The sequence below is a fragment of the Emydura macquarii genome, unplaced genomic scaffold (assembly GCF_026122565.2).
Source record: "Emydura macquarii macquarii isolate MOO-44397 ecotype Brisbane River unplaced genomic scaffold, CSIRO-AGI_Emac_v2 contig_1045, whole genome shotgun sequence".
NCBI lineage: Eukaryota > Metazoa > Chordata > Testudines > Chelidae > Emydura > Emydura macquarii.
Genome location: NW_027131182.1, coordinates 4,668,910 through 4,681,302, shown reverse-complemented (window position 1 = coordinate 4,681,302; position 12,393 = coordinate 4,668,910). Strand labels below are relative to the sequence as shown.

General features: G+C 38.8%; 1 protein-coding gene across 3 annotated transcripts in view; it reads left to right on the top strand.

The window, feature by feature from the left end:
• Nucleotides 1-12,393, top strand: part of DYM (dymeclin) — a 382,124-nt gene that overhangs the window by 45,638 nt on the left and 324,093 nt on the right. For all 3 annotated transcript variants that reach the window (XM_067545393.1, XM_067545392.1, XM_067545394.1), the window contains exons 4-6: nucleotides 3,103-3,155; nucleotides 4,098-4,191; nucleotides 5,826-5,959. In XM_067545393.1, the coding sequence (XP_067401494.1) occupies nucleotides 3,103-3,155; nucleotides 4,098-4,191; nucleotides 5,826-5,959 (281 nt within the window). The remainder of the gene's footprint in view (nucleotides 1-3,102; nucleotides 3,156-4,097; nucleotides 4,192-5,825; nucleotides 5,960-12,393) is intronic.

The following is a 12,393-nucleotide window of genomic DNA, read 5'->3' as shown; positions in this document are numbered from 1 at the left end:
TGCTTGGTGAGTGAGTGAGCCTAAAACCACTAGTCTCTTTCCTACTGTAAAACGGGCTGAGAAACAATTAAACATAAATACTTTCCTCTTCCATAACATCTTCTGTCCAGGGACCTCAAAATATTTTGCAAACACTAATGATTGAATCCTCACTTTTCCCAGGCCTAGTAACACACCTGCATTGGCAGGTGATAGGATATACTCCACACCTGGCTCACCCTCCATATCTCTTTGATAACCTGTGTTTCAGGGGATAAATAGAGGGAGGCTGCCTGCTTAGCTTCTATATCAGCAGGGCAAAGATAATGTGGGAAATGCACATGGGAAAAGATTAACAGAACAGAGATCTGTGGAGGAGAGAGAGATCTAGGTAAGGGTGGGTGATGAAGCTGAGGGTCAACAATGTGGTAGGGAAGAAATTAGTGCGTGGAAGCCTTTGAGGCTTTGGAGAGAGTGAAAGACACAAGAAGCTGAGAACAGGCAGAGAAGAGAGAATGTAAAAGCATAAACAGTTTTCTGTTCAACTCCTCTGTGGAAAAGCAAACAAAATCCCTCTTTTTTTCTCAGCCTTGGGCTGATGTGAGATCCTCCCTCTGGCCCCACTGCATTTAGGATGTTTGTGCCACCCTCATTTTCATTCTGAAAGACTGACTACAATACTCACTCCTGTATTGCAATGCCCATTTTATAGATGACAGCTTCAAATCAGTAGAATTGTTTACTTATGCAAGCAATGAATTTGCCCTTGAGAGGATAAATGCCTTGCCCAAGGATATCTGAGAGAGTTGGTGACGAGCAAGGAGCAGAACTCTAATCTCTTAACTGTCCCCTTTACTTGCTAGACTCTGCTCCCTCTCTAAGTATCTCTGCTTAGTGAAAACTCATGTTGTGATATTTACTTTCTTTGTATTCAGAAGGTGCCAAATGGAAATTCAAAATCCCGTTTCATAGTTCTACTTGGTAAAATATGTCTAGCTCTTTTGATGGGGTAGTAGTCTGTAGGTAACTACCTATCAGCTTGCCAGAAAACTTATTGAATTGCAGTTATCCTAGGCAGTGGGTTTTGAAAATGGAAGTTCAATAGAACGAACTCTTCTACTGATCATAGTATATTACTTCGTACCAGGTTTCTTAAAACAAACAGGCTGGGTCTGGAAGTGTAAAAGACATTTCCCCTCCCAGAAATCTTATTGGTTTTATATTATACTATGTGCTATAGTATTTCAGTGGAGTTTGTCAGGTTAATAACACTAAATTGGAAAAGGGGACATTAACATCCTATAATTAAGGAATTTTGTATTTCCTTGATGCATATTGACAGGAGATAAATAAAATATCTAATATAGAAGCAGTGTGGGAGGTGCCCTATTTAACATAGAATCATAGAGTTGGAAGGGACCTCAGGAGGTCATCTAGTCCAACCACCTGCTCAGAGCAGGACTAACCTCAGCTAAATAATCCCAGCGAGGGTTTTGTCAAGCCGCACCTTAAAAACCTCTAAAGATGGAGATTCCACCACCTCCCTAGATAACCCATTCCAGTGCTTCACCACCCTCCGAGTGAAAAACTTTTTCCTGATGTCCAACTTGAGACCGTTGCTCCTTGTTCTGTCATCTGCCACCACTGAGAACAGCCTAGCTCCATCCTCCCTGGAACCCACTCTCAGGTAGTTAAAGGCTGCTATCAAATCCCCCCCCCCCCCCCCCCCATTCTTCTCTTCTGTAGACTAAATAAGCCCAGTTTCCTCAGTCTCTCCTCATAAGTCTTGTGCTCCAGCCCCCTAATCATTTTTGTTGCCCTCCGCTGGACTCTCTCAAACTTCTCCACATCCTTGTTGTAGTGGGGGGCCCAAAACTGGACACAATGCTCGAAATGCGGCCTCACCGATACCGAATAGAGGGGAATGATCACTTCCCGTGATCTGCTGGCAATGCTCATACTATTGCAGCCCAATATGCTATTAGCCTTCTTGGCAACCAGGGCACACTGCTGACTCATATCCAGCTTCTTATCCACTGTTACCCCCAGGTCCTTTTCTGCAGAACTGCTGCCTAGCTCGTCGGTCCCCAGTCTGTAGCTGTGCATGGGATTCTTCCGTCCTAGATGCAGGACTCTGCACTTGTCCTTGTTGAACCTCATCAGATTTCTTTTGGCCCAATCCTCCAGTTTGTTTAGGTCCTTCTGTATCCTATCCCTACCTTTCAGGGTATCTGCCACTCTCCCTAGCTTAGTGTCATGGCGTTGGGCAAGAAGCCTAACTACTGTTTCTGTTTTTTCCTGTCTCCAAAATGCAAATACTTGGCCTACTTCACATGGGTTACATGAGGATTAGTTAATTTGTACAATGCTTTGAAGGCTTATATACTTAGCACTTGTAGTGCTCTATGTGTATCTTATAGATTGCACATAGTTGACATTATTTTAAGGTTGTTTGATTCCCTTCCCTCTGTCCCTTCTCCCCAACTTTATCATTATAAAATCTTTCTAAGTAGATGTTTTGATATAGATGTGTCATCTGGCAATTAATGAACTTGTAAAAATCTTGTCCTCTTGGCATATACATGATTTACAATTGTATCTGTTGTAACCACATGAAATAATTATTGAAACTGGGTTACAGTATTAAGTTTGTTTGAAGTTAAATCTGTTTTCTTAAGGAGGCACTTTCAATTTTAGAAAATGGTTACGTTCCTCCTTTTATATTCAAACATGATACAATGTTCTTAGTACAAAAGCAGACTTTTTCTGCAAATTGAAACTGTAGACCTATGTTTATTTTCAAGTGCTTATTCCAAAACAAGCATGGGACCAGTAAAGTTTATGACATGGGAATGATCTGTCCAATTCATATACGAATTGTTTGACAAAGTGAGATGAATGTTAATTGTCCATTGTATAGCCACACTACTTCAAATAATGTGTGCAATCTATCTGACCCAGGTAAATGGAGTAACTGAAATTACAAGGTCATAGGAATTGCAGTACTGCACTATAACACATTTATTTAAATACAGTAATTGTATTCTACAAGTGGCAGGTCTCTATAGGCTTGGGGATTATTATTGCTCATATAATTAAAACAATTCTTTTTTTCATCTTCAGTGCTGAGTTAAAGCTATTGGAAGAAGCCACCATCTCAGTCTTCAAGTCTTTAGGTGAGAGAGATTATTTTGATGTTTTCACGTATTTCTGTTCATGTAAATGTCTGTATCTGTGTTTTATTTAATTTTGTCCATCTGTATTCCAGTAGTAGGATTTTTTAATCATTATTGTCCCCTAAGTGGAAGATGGAAACGCATTCTGCTAATTTGTGCTGCTTAAATGAAACATTGTCACATTATTCTCTGTGTCGCCAACAAAAGGAAGTGGCTTGGGCACAATTATTTTAGTAATTGAACAAACTTCTTTTAAATAATGATTTTTAAACCATTGCACCTATGGAAGTAGAATATCAGTGAGCAGAGAGGGAGTATAGTGACACCGCTCATGTGGAGTCCACACTTGAATTAGAAGAGAAGTGCATATCCTACTTCTCATTCTGAATGGCATATACTACTTTTCATTTAATTTGATTCCTTGAATATTAAGTTTTAACTTGCAATGTTAACCCTGTCCATTACACTATAGAAACTTCTAAAATATTGAAAGGGTAAAAATGCTGATAAAGTGAGATTATGCAGGGAGGAAACAGGGATGATAGGAGAGTGAGTAATGAAATTACGTTCCATAAGAGGTAAATTTACTGTGACAGTCAGCCACACTTTCCTGCTGGTGAAATCTATTGAGCTGTAGAATAGTCTCCTGAAAGAAATGGTGCGGCTCCATTGTTTGGAATGTTTTAGATATAGATTGGAAAATGTGATGTAGTGAACAACCTTGCAGTAGCAGAAACATGGACAGGAGAATCTTGGAGGTCTTTTTCATCTTTAATTATAGACTCTAAAAAGTAGCCATGCTCTGTGTGTGTGCATGTGTGTTTAAAAATACATATAAAATATGCAGTGGAGTATTATTTGTGCTCTGTATATCCTATGTTTGAACTAATTATCGTAATTTAAATTACAAATATTCTGTAATCTTTTCAATCCCTCATCTAGTTGAGAACAATCCTCGAACAGGAAATCTTGGGGCATTGATTAAAGTCTTCCTTTCTAGAACCAAAGAGTTAAAAATTTCAGCGGAATGTCAAAAGTAAGTTGGCAGTGAAATGTCAGGTGTTTCCTTTTATGTTTTAAATGTTCATTTTGTTGATAGCTTTTGGGTAATACAGTGTTGTCTGCTCCATCAATATCTTAATCGGCACAGTGAAAATTCAGGTTCTCCTAAAGCTTTTTTTTTGTTTGAAATTAGTTTCTCTTTTAAAGAGGAACAAGTATCTTTGTATATTTCAAACATTGGGAATAGAGCATAATATGTAAAGCTGTGCCATTACAGAAGAATAGAAATTTTCCATTTGCTTTACTTGTGTGACTGGGTGTAAATGATGCAACAAACGTGTGTATATGTAACTTTGGATTAATCTTTACCCTTCCTACTCTGTAGTTCTAGACACTGCTATCCCATTGTTTTCTATGGTGGGCATGACAGACAATAAAAATGTGCAAATACTCCTTTGCTAGATTTATAATCTATGACTCAAAATTCCTTGGAGCATAAATAAAATTTAAGAGAACTGATGGACTAGGGATTTTGTTTTCCTTAAACTGTAGTAATGGTGGCTCTGATGCCATGCTACTGGCTGCTTGTTTTGCAAAATAAACATTTATTTTTCAACTTAAATGCTTATTTTTGGGCATATTATAAACCAGCTGACAAAACTTTCTAGCTAATCTAAATTTATTTTAAAACCAGTACATTATTTCTAGAATACTTGAAACTCTGACCAGATGAGAATACAAAATGATGTAAAATTCCCTCTCCTTTCAAATTGTATGATCAGACTGCATTTCTAATCCTCTTTCCTCCCGGGGGGGGAGGAAAACTCCCAAGAAGTTATACTTGCAGAAGTATAGTTTTGCAGGAAACTTTCCAAAGATTTTTCCCCCCTGGAAATTTCTTTCCTGGTGGGGGAAGAAGGAGGATGTTGCAAACAGTTTGAGGCCATCTCCTCTTCTAGTCTAGGGATCCATTGAGACAGAATGACAAGAAGTCATCCTTGTAGCTGCTGCTCTGTTGGCCTTTTCTCAACCCCTTGACAGCGTGGCTTCAGCAGGAGCTGCATATATTGCTGTTGACTGAGTCTCCCTGCAGCTGCTCATAGGAACCAACAGGGACATAATACAGTTCTCTGCTGGAACATGTGCATAAATCTGGGGACAAAGCTGTGATGAGTAACTGGATTTATTGCTGTTGCTCCTGAATTCCACGGGGTGTCTTCCACATTGAGTGTCATCTGAGGAGTTTTATGCATGTAAAGGGATAAGATTGGGAATCAATTTCCATGCAGAAAGGGTGAGGTATGTGCAGATATCTCAATTCATTTGAGATGATCCACCCTATAGTATGTAGAGATTTAAAAGGCTAATAGGCCAGCTAGTCAATATCCTGAAGAGAATAGCATTAATGGTAACTGTGGTGCTTTTAATAATAATACTAAACTATATGTAGCAAGAAAGCTGCATCCTATTGAGAAGAAATGTTGAGGTTTAAATAAATGTTCCTTGCTACTGAGAGTCCACACTTCAGGTACTTGAGCCTCGGCTTAGTGTCAGGTGGTCTACAGGGACCTCTCTTTTTACTGTAACACACATTTAGTCATGACTATTGCTGAAAATTAATAAGTAAAACATTATTGACTCTTTTTTACTTTTCTGTTTCCCTTCTAGCCATCTCTTTATTTGGCAGGCCCACAATGCGTTGTTTATTATTTGCTGTTTATTAAAAGTGTTCATATGTCAGATGTCAGAAGAGGAGCTGCAACTTCATTTTACTTATGAGGACAGAATGCCAGGCTCATATGGTAGGTATTGAATATTGTTGAGGAAACAAGCAATGCTCCGTTGTTGAAAAATGTTTTTTATTATTACTATAGCATCCAGTCCATCTTAAAGATCCCAAACATCACTTTAAAATTTGAAATAGTAAAGTAATTATACTATATACTGAGGTGTCCATCAGCCATAGAAAACCCAGTTGGAGAAATTCTGAACTTCAAAGTATGTAGGGTGGAATTTTCAAAAGCACTCAGCGTGAGCCTCGCTTTGCTGGCAGTGTAACTGAAAGCTATCTGATCAGAAGACAGCACCATCAGATGTATTTGTGCTGCTTTATCAGAGGACAAGGTTCCAAGCCTAGTAAAGGGGGAGAGAAGGAATGGGTGGAGAAGAGGGACCCAGGGAAAAATATTATCAGCTATGTTTGAGCACAAGGTGATTGGGAGCACCAAAACTCTGTTTGGGAATATGCTAAGGTTCAGTGCTGTATAGTATGCTGCCACGGTAGGAAAAAATAATGTTATAGTTGCTCTGGAAATTGCATTTTCAGTAATTTGAGGGAATTAGAAGGCATTTGGTTTTCTTAAACCAGCCACTCATCAAGTTCATTAACATATAGAAATCTCTTTCCTTCAATATTTATGAGAATTGTGTATTTGATCCTCTTTGGTATTACTAAGATGAATGGAAAGTGTTGTCCTGTAAGGGATCTATCCTGAATGTTCAGATCCATTATCATTCTAATTTCTAATGTCCTGCAGGATGCCTGGTGGCTTAGTGGCAGTGCTTTGGACTGTTATAGAGGGCAGTGGTTCTCAATCTTTCCAGACGACTATACCCCTTTCAGGAGTCTGATTTGTCTTGTGTACCCCAGGTTTCACCTCATTTAAAAACTAATTGCTTACAAAATCAGACATAAAAATACAAAAGTGTCACAACACACTACTGAAAAATTGCTCATTTTTAGCATATAATTATAAAATAAATCATTTGGAATATAAATATTGTACTTAAATTTCAGCATACAGTTTATAGAGCAGTATAAAGTCACTGTTTGTATGAAATTTATTTTGTACTGACTTCGCTAGTGCATTTTATGTAGCTTGTTGTAAAACGCGGCAAATATCTAGATGAGTTGATGTACCCCCCTGAAAGGCCTCTGTTTACCCCCAGGGGTACACGTACCCCTGGTTGAGAACCAATGATATAGGGCACCTGGGTTTGATTCCCACTCCTGATGATTGTGCTCTCTAGTGTCTTAAAGAATGCATCAACAAAATCTTAGTTCCCCTATGCCCATGCTGATGTGCTATGATCTTTATCAAGATCACAAGTTAAACAGAAATAATTCTTGTCAGGACTTGGAAGGAAAGCCTCTAGGGAGAGACACTCTGATGTGTCCTTCATACCACAGCTGCGCTTCCTGCAGTTGTATTTGAAATTCCTCTTCATTGTCTGTGCATTGTATTTTTCATCATTTTTGTTTTTAAAGGAATGTACAATAATATGTAAAAGAAAACAGAATTTCATAAAAAGCAGCAGCCAAATAGAATAAAGGACTTTTGCAAATATATCAAGGGGAAAGAGCAGCACTATGGATACAGCAGAGCCATTAATAAATTATGTAGGTAAAATTCATTTGTGGATAATAGTTGTACTCCAGTTTTTTTTTTTTTTTTTAAAAGTCTGACTCAACAAGAAAAATATTGAAAAATGAATTGAGGCTGAAAAATAGGAAAAGCTTCCTGATCGTGAAACCAGTTAGACTGTGGAATAGTCTTCCAGTTAAAGTGAAGGAAGCCTATTACATGGAGTGTTTAAATTTAAGATGGGCAAAGGACTGCACTGATAGGAAGATGGACAGCATGATCTACTACAACTTCTATGATGAGATGACTGGCTCTGTGAATGTGGGGAAAGCAGAGGATGTGATATACCTTGACTTCAGCAAAACTTTTGATACGGTCTCCCACAGTATTTTTGCCAGCAAGTTAAAGAAGTATGGGTTGGATGAATGGACTGTAAGGTGGATAGAAAGCTGGCTAGATCATCGTGATCAATGACTCAGTGTCTAGTTGGCAGCTGGTATCAAGCGGATTGTGTCAGGGGTCGGTCCTGAGGCCAGTTTTGTTCAACATCTTCATTAAACATCTGGATGATGGGTTGGATTGCACTCTGAGCAAGTTCGCGGTTAACACTAAGCTGCGGGGGAGTGGTAGATACGTTGGAGGGAAGGGATAGGATACAGAGTGACCTAGACAAATTGGAGGATTGGACCAAAAGAAATCTGATGAGGTTCAACAAAGACAAGTGCAGAATCCTGCACTTAGTATGGAAGAATCCCATGCACAGCTACAGACGGGACCGACTAGCTAAGCAGCAGTTCTACAGAAAAGGACCTGGGGGTTACAGTGGACAAGAAGCTGGATATGAGTCAACAATGTGCCCTTATTGCCAAGAAGGCTAATGGCATTTTGGGCAGCATTAGTAGGAGCATTTGCCAGCAGCTCGAGGGAAGTGATTATTCCCCTCTATTCGGCACTGGTGAGGCCACATTTGGAGTATTGTGTCCAGTTTTGGGTGTCCCACTGCAGAAGGGACGTGGACAGGTTGGAGAGAGTCCAGTGGAGGGCAACGGAAATGATTAGCGGGCTGGGGCACGTGATTTATGAAGAGAGGCTGAGGAAACTGGGCTTATTTAGTCCGCGGAATAGACGAGTGAGGGGGGATTTGATAGCGGCCTTCAACTAACTGAAGAAGGGGTTTCAAAGAGGATGGAGTTAGGCTGTTCTCAGTGGTGGCAGATGACAGAACAAGGAGCAATGGTCTCAAGTTGCAGTAGGGGAAATCTACGTTTGATATTAGGAAAAACATTTTGGTGAAGCACTGGAATGGGTTGCCTAGGGAGGTGGTGGAATCTCTATCCTTAGAGGTTTTTAAGGCCCAGCTTGACAAAGCCCTGGCTGGGATGATTTAGTTGGTATTGGTCCTGCTTTGAGCAGGGGGTTGGACTAGGTGACCGCTTTAGGTCCCTCCCAACCCTAATCTTCTGTGATTGTAACTCTTATACACAAACCCTTAAAACTTTTCAGTGTGGTTCTGTTGAAAAAGTAATAATAGTTACACATGCATTTCATACATGCCACAATTGGTTAATGTAATTTTAATGTTGAGGCATTATTATTTATATGGCAGCCACAGTGTATGTTGTGATGACAAATATCAGTTACCTGCCCCAGACACCTTAAAATGGAAATAATTTTCATTGCTGAAGTAAGGAAATGAAGTGCTGAGCTTACTTTAGGAACCTGAATTGTTACTTTTTTCCTCATCACTTGCTGATATGTATTATAAAATGTCTTTTTAAAACATGAACATTTGTGTATCCATTCCATTTACAATTATAGAAGAAATTATTCATTATAATGCTTCATTTGCAGAAGGCTGTATTGGGTAGTGGTGTCATTGTGTAATGAGACATTATTATAGTGTGCACACACAAGAGGGCAGAGTGAAGATTAGCGTGCGAACCTTGTCACTCAATTTCCTGATTTTACAATAAAGTTTTGGTTAAGGTTTTAATCATATGTGGCTTATTGCATAAACCAATTACTTTGCTTTCTTCAGCATTGATGGCTGGTGTTAGAATTCTAAGACGATGTGTGTGGGTTGTGGAAAAAAGAACCACAAGGATCTGAATATGAGCTTCCTTTAAACAGTCAACCCAGGCAATGGCATGTGTTGAGAGTGCATAATAATTGTGCATAGACTAGTGAAAACCATTCATTAAAATCTATTTAACTCCTTGGCGCCTGCTGCTGCTCTGGGGAAACCAGACTTCTGGTGCCAAAAGATTAACAGCTACATGTTGAAATGGTTTAATGTCTTTAAGCTGTGATGAGTAATCTCTAAGAATGAGGTCAGCTAGCTGATGTATTAAACAAGCAGTGCCTACTTATAATAAACTATCACTGCAGAGTGAATGTGTGGGTTTTCACCTGGTAAAGAAATATTACTTATTTATATAATATAGCATAGTAACAACAGACAGGGAAATCCACATAAGAAAAGTGACATTTAAGTGCTTTATTTTACAGTCAAAACCACAGGAATCTTTTTATTCTTAACAATGAAGGAGTTCCATATTCTACAGTATGCAGAGTGACCAATATCACTGAGATACATGTCTACATACAGATGTCTGTACTTACACAATATTTAGCACTACTTGACTGTAATTCATAGAGACATTTATGAAGTTTAAGTCTGTACATATAGAGTATTATAGACAAAGTTACTTAGTAATAATTTTAGATTAGCAGATTGTTAGTTGAATGCTCTAAATTAAGAGGATAAACTGTGTGTGGTCTGTTGGTTAGAGCAGGGGACTGGATTTCAGGAAATCTGGGTTCCTTTTCAACTCTGTCACTACTTCACTGTGGACTTGGGCCGGTTACTTCTGTGCCTCAGGTTCCCCCCTTTGTAAAATGGGGTTGTTCCTTACAAACCTCACTGGAGTATATGTTTATTTGAGGATCCTAAACAGTTTTACAGTGTTGTGCTTATACATGTAATACTGTGGTAGGCTGGTGGATTTTTATAGCCTGTAAATTTAGGATATTAGAAAAATGAATGACTGAAGTGTCATCAGAGAATATAATAAGGAAAAAAACTGTTAAACAGGAAAAAAATTAAATGAATTTAATGTTCCTTGTATAACTATACCAAAAGTAGCTTTCCAAAGTAATTTTTTTCATTCCTAGTACCTTAGAGTTCCCCCTAGTGTTCCCAAGTATATGCTGATTTATTAGTGCATTTTGTATCTGCTATATTTACTTAGCACTACATACAATGAACTGCCTTATTAAAAAAAAAAAAACAGTTATGAACAGTTCTTACTGGCTTGTCAGCTGCTGCACTAGGCTATTCATATTTTTCCTCTTTCAGATGTCAGTGTGTTTGGGCACACCTATATTATTTGTATTTCATTTAATATGTACATAAATGAAGAAATTAGTTCCATATCTGGGTTCTGAGGATGTTATCAGCTTTAGCTTTGTTATGGCTTATGAAGGACCTTCAGCATTACAGCCTGATGTACAGTTGGGCTTACTGTTATTCCTTGTGCATTGTGCACAGTGCTAGATGGGCCACCTGGACTCCTTCCATCCACAAACATAACTTTTATAGTCAATAGAAATTATTGTTGTAAACTTTATTGTAATCCACTTTCAAAGAACCACCTTCAATGATCATTCAGCATAATTCATGCTTCCTGTGATTCCGGCCCTTCTTTTTTTGTGTCATTCACCTTGAGGTTGAGAGAGCAGCCACCTTTTTTCAAGGTCACCTTGGCAGAATTCTTCCAAGGTGACCTTAAACCACCCTGTAAGTCACTATTTTGTACAGTCTGCTTTTCTACTTTCTTGTTGAACATCTCTTCTATAGTGTTTCTAGCCATAGAACCATATTTTAGTAAAGCACTCTTTGATTTAAATGTGGCTAACTTAGATACCTGGAATCTTGGAACAAACAAAGAACATACCATTGCAGTGTACCACAGTCTTGCTATATTCAACTAAGACATTAACACCTGCTGCAAGAATTCTGCTATTTCTAAAGGAAAAGTATTTTACAATGTATTAGAATGATGATGTGTGGGAAAACATTGCTGCCACGGGGTACTCAGTATCTTTTGTAAATATGTGAGCATTTTGTGTTTGACAGTTCATCTAAGACACAGTATTTGGCAGCAAACTATTAGCTAGAGGATAATAGTGTCTCATCTGAAAGGTGATATCTACTCATTTTATGTATGTTATGTGGTCTCTGGCAGAGAGCCCAGCTTGTGCTTTCTTAGCAGACTATATTTCAGGTTTAAAGAGATCCATATTGTTGCATTTAGCATCATGTAAAGTGCCCAATGGCAGCTTTTGTGTTCCAAGAAGTGTGTGAGAAGAGAGGCTTTTAGAGTATACTGTTGCAATTACAATGCTAGGCTTATAATGAGCAAAGATATAGAACCAAACATAAGAGAGAAATTGAAACACAACATTGGCATTTGTCCCTCTATAGCGCCTAGACCAGTGTTTCTCAACCTGGGGGTTTAGAGGGGTCGCAAGTGCAGAGCTGGTATTGGGGGTGGCAAGAAAGGCAATTGCCTGGAGCCACAGGGGCGCCATGAAACTAAGTTACATGCCTCAGCCCCGTGGGGGTGGGACTCAGGCTTCAGGGGTACAGTAGTTTGGAAAGGTTAAGAACCACTGGCCTAGACCATTGGCTCTCAACCTTTCCAGACTACTGTATACCTTCCAGGAGTCTGATTTGTTTTGCATACCCCCGAGTTTCACCTCACTTTAAAATTACTTGTTTACAGAATCGGACATAAAAATACAAAAATGTCACAGCACACTATTATTGAAAAATTGCTTACTTTCTCATTTTTACCATATAATTATAA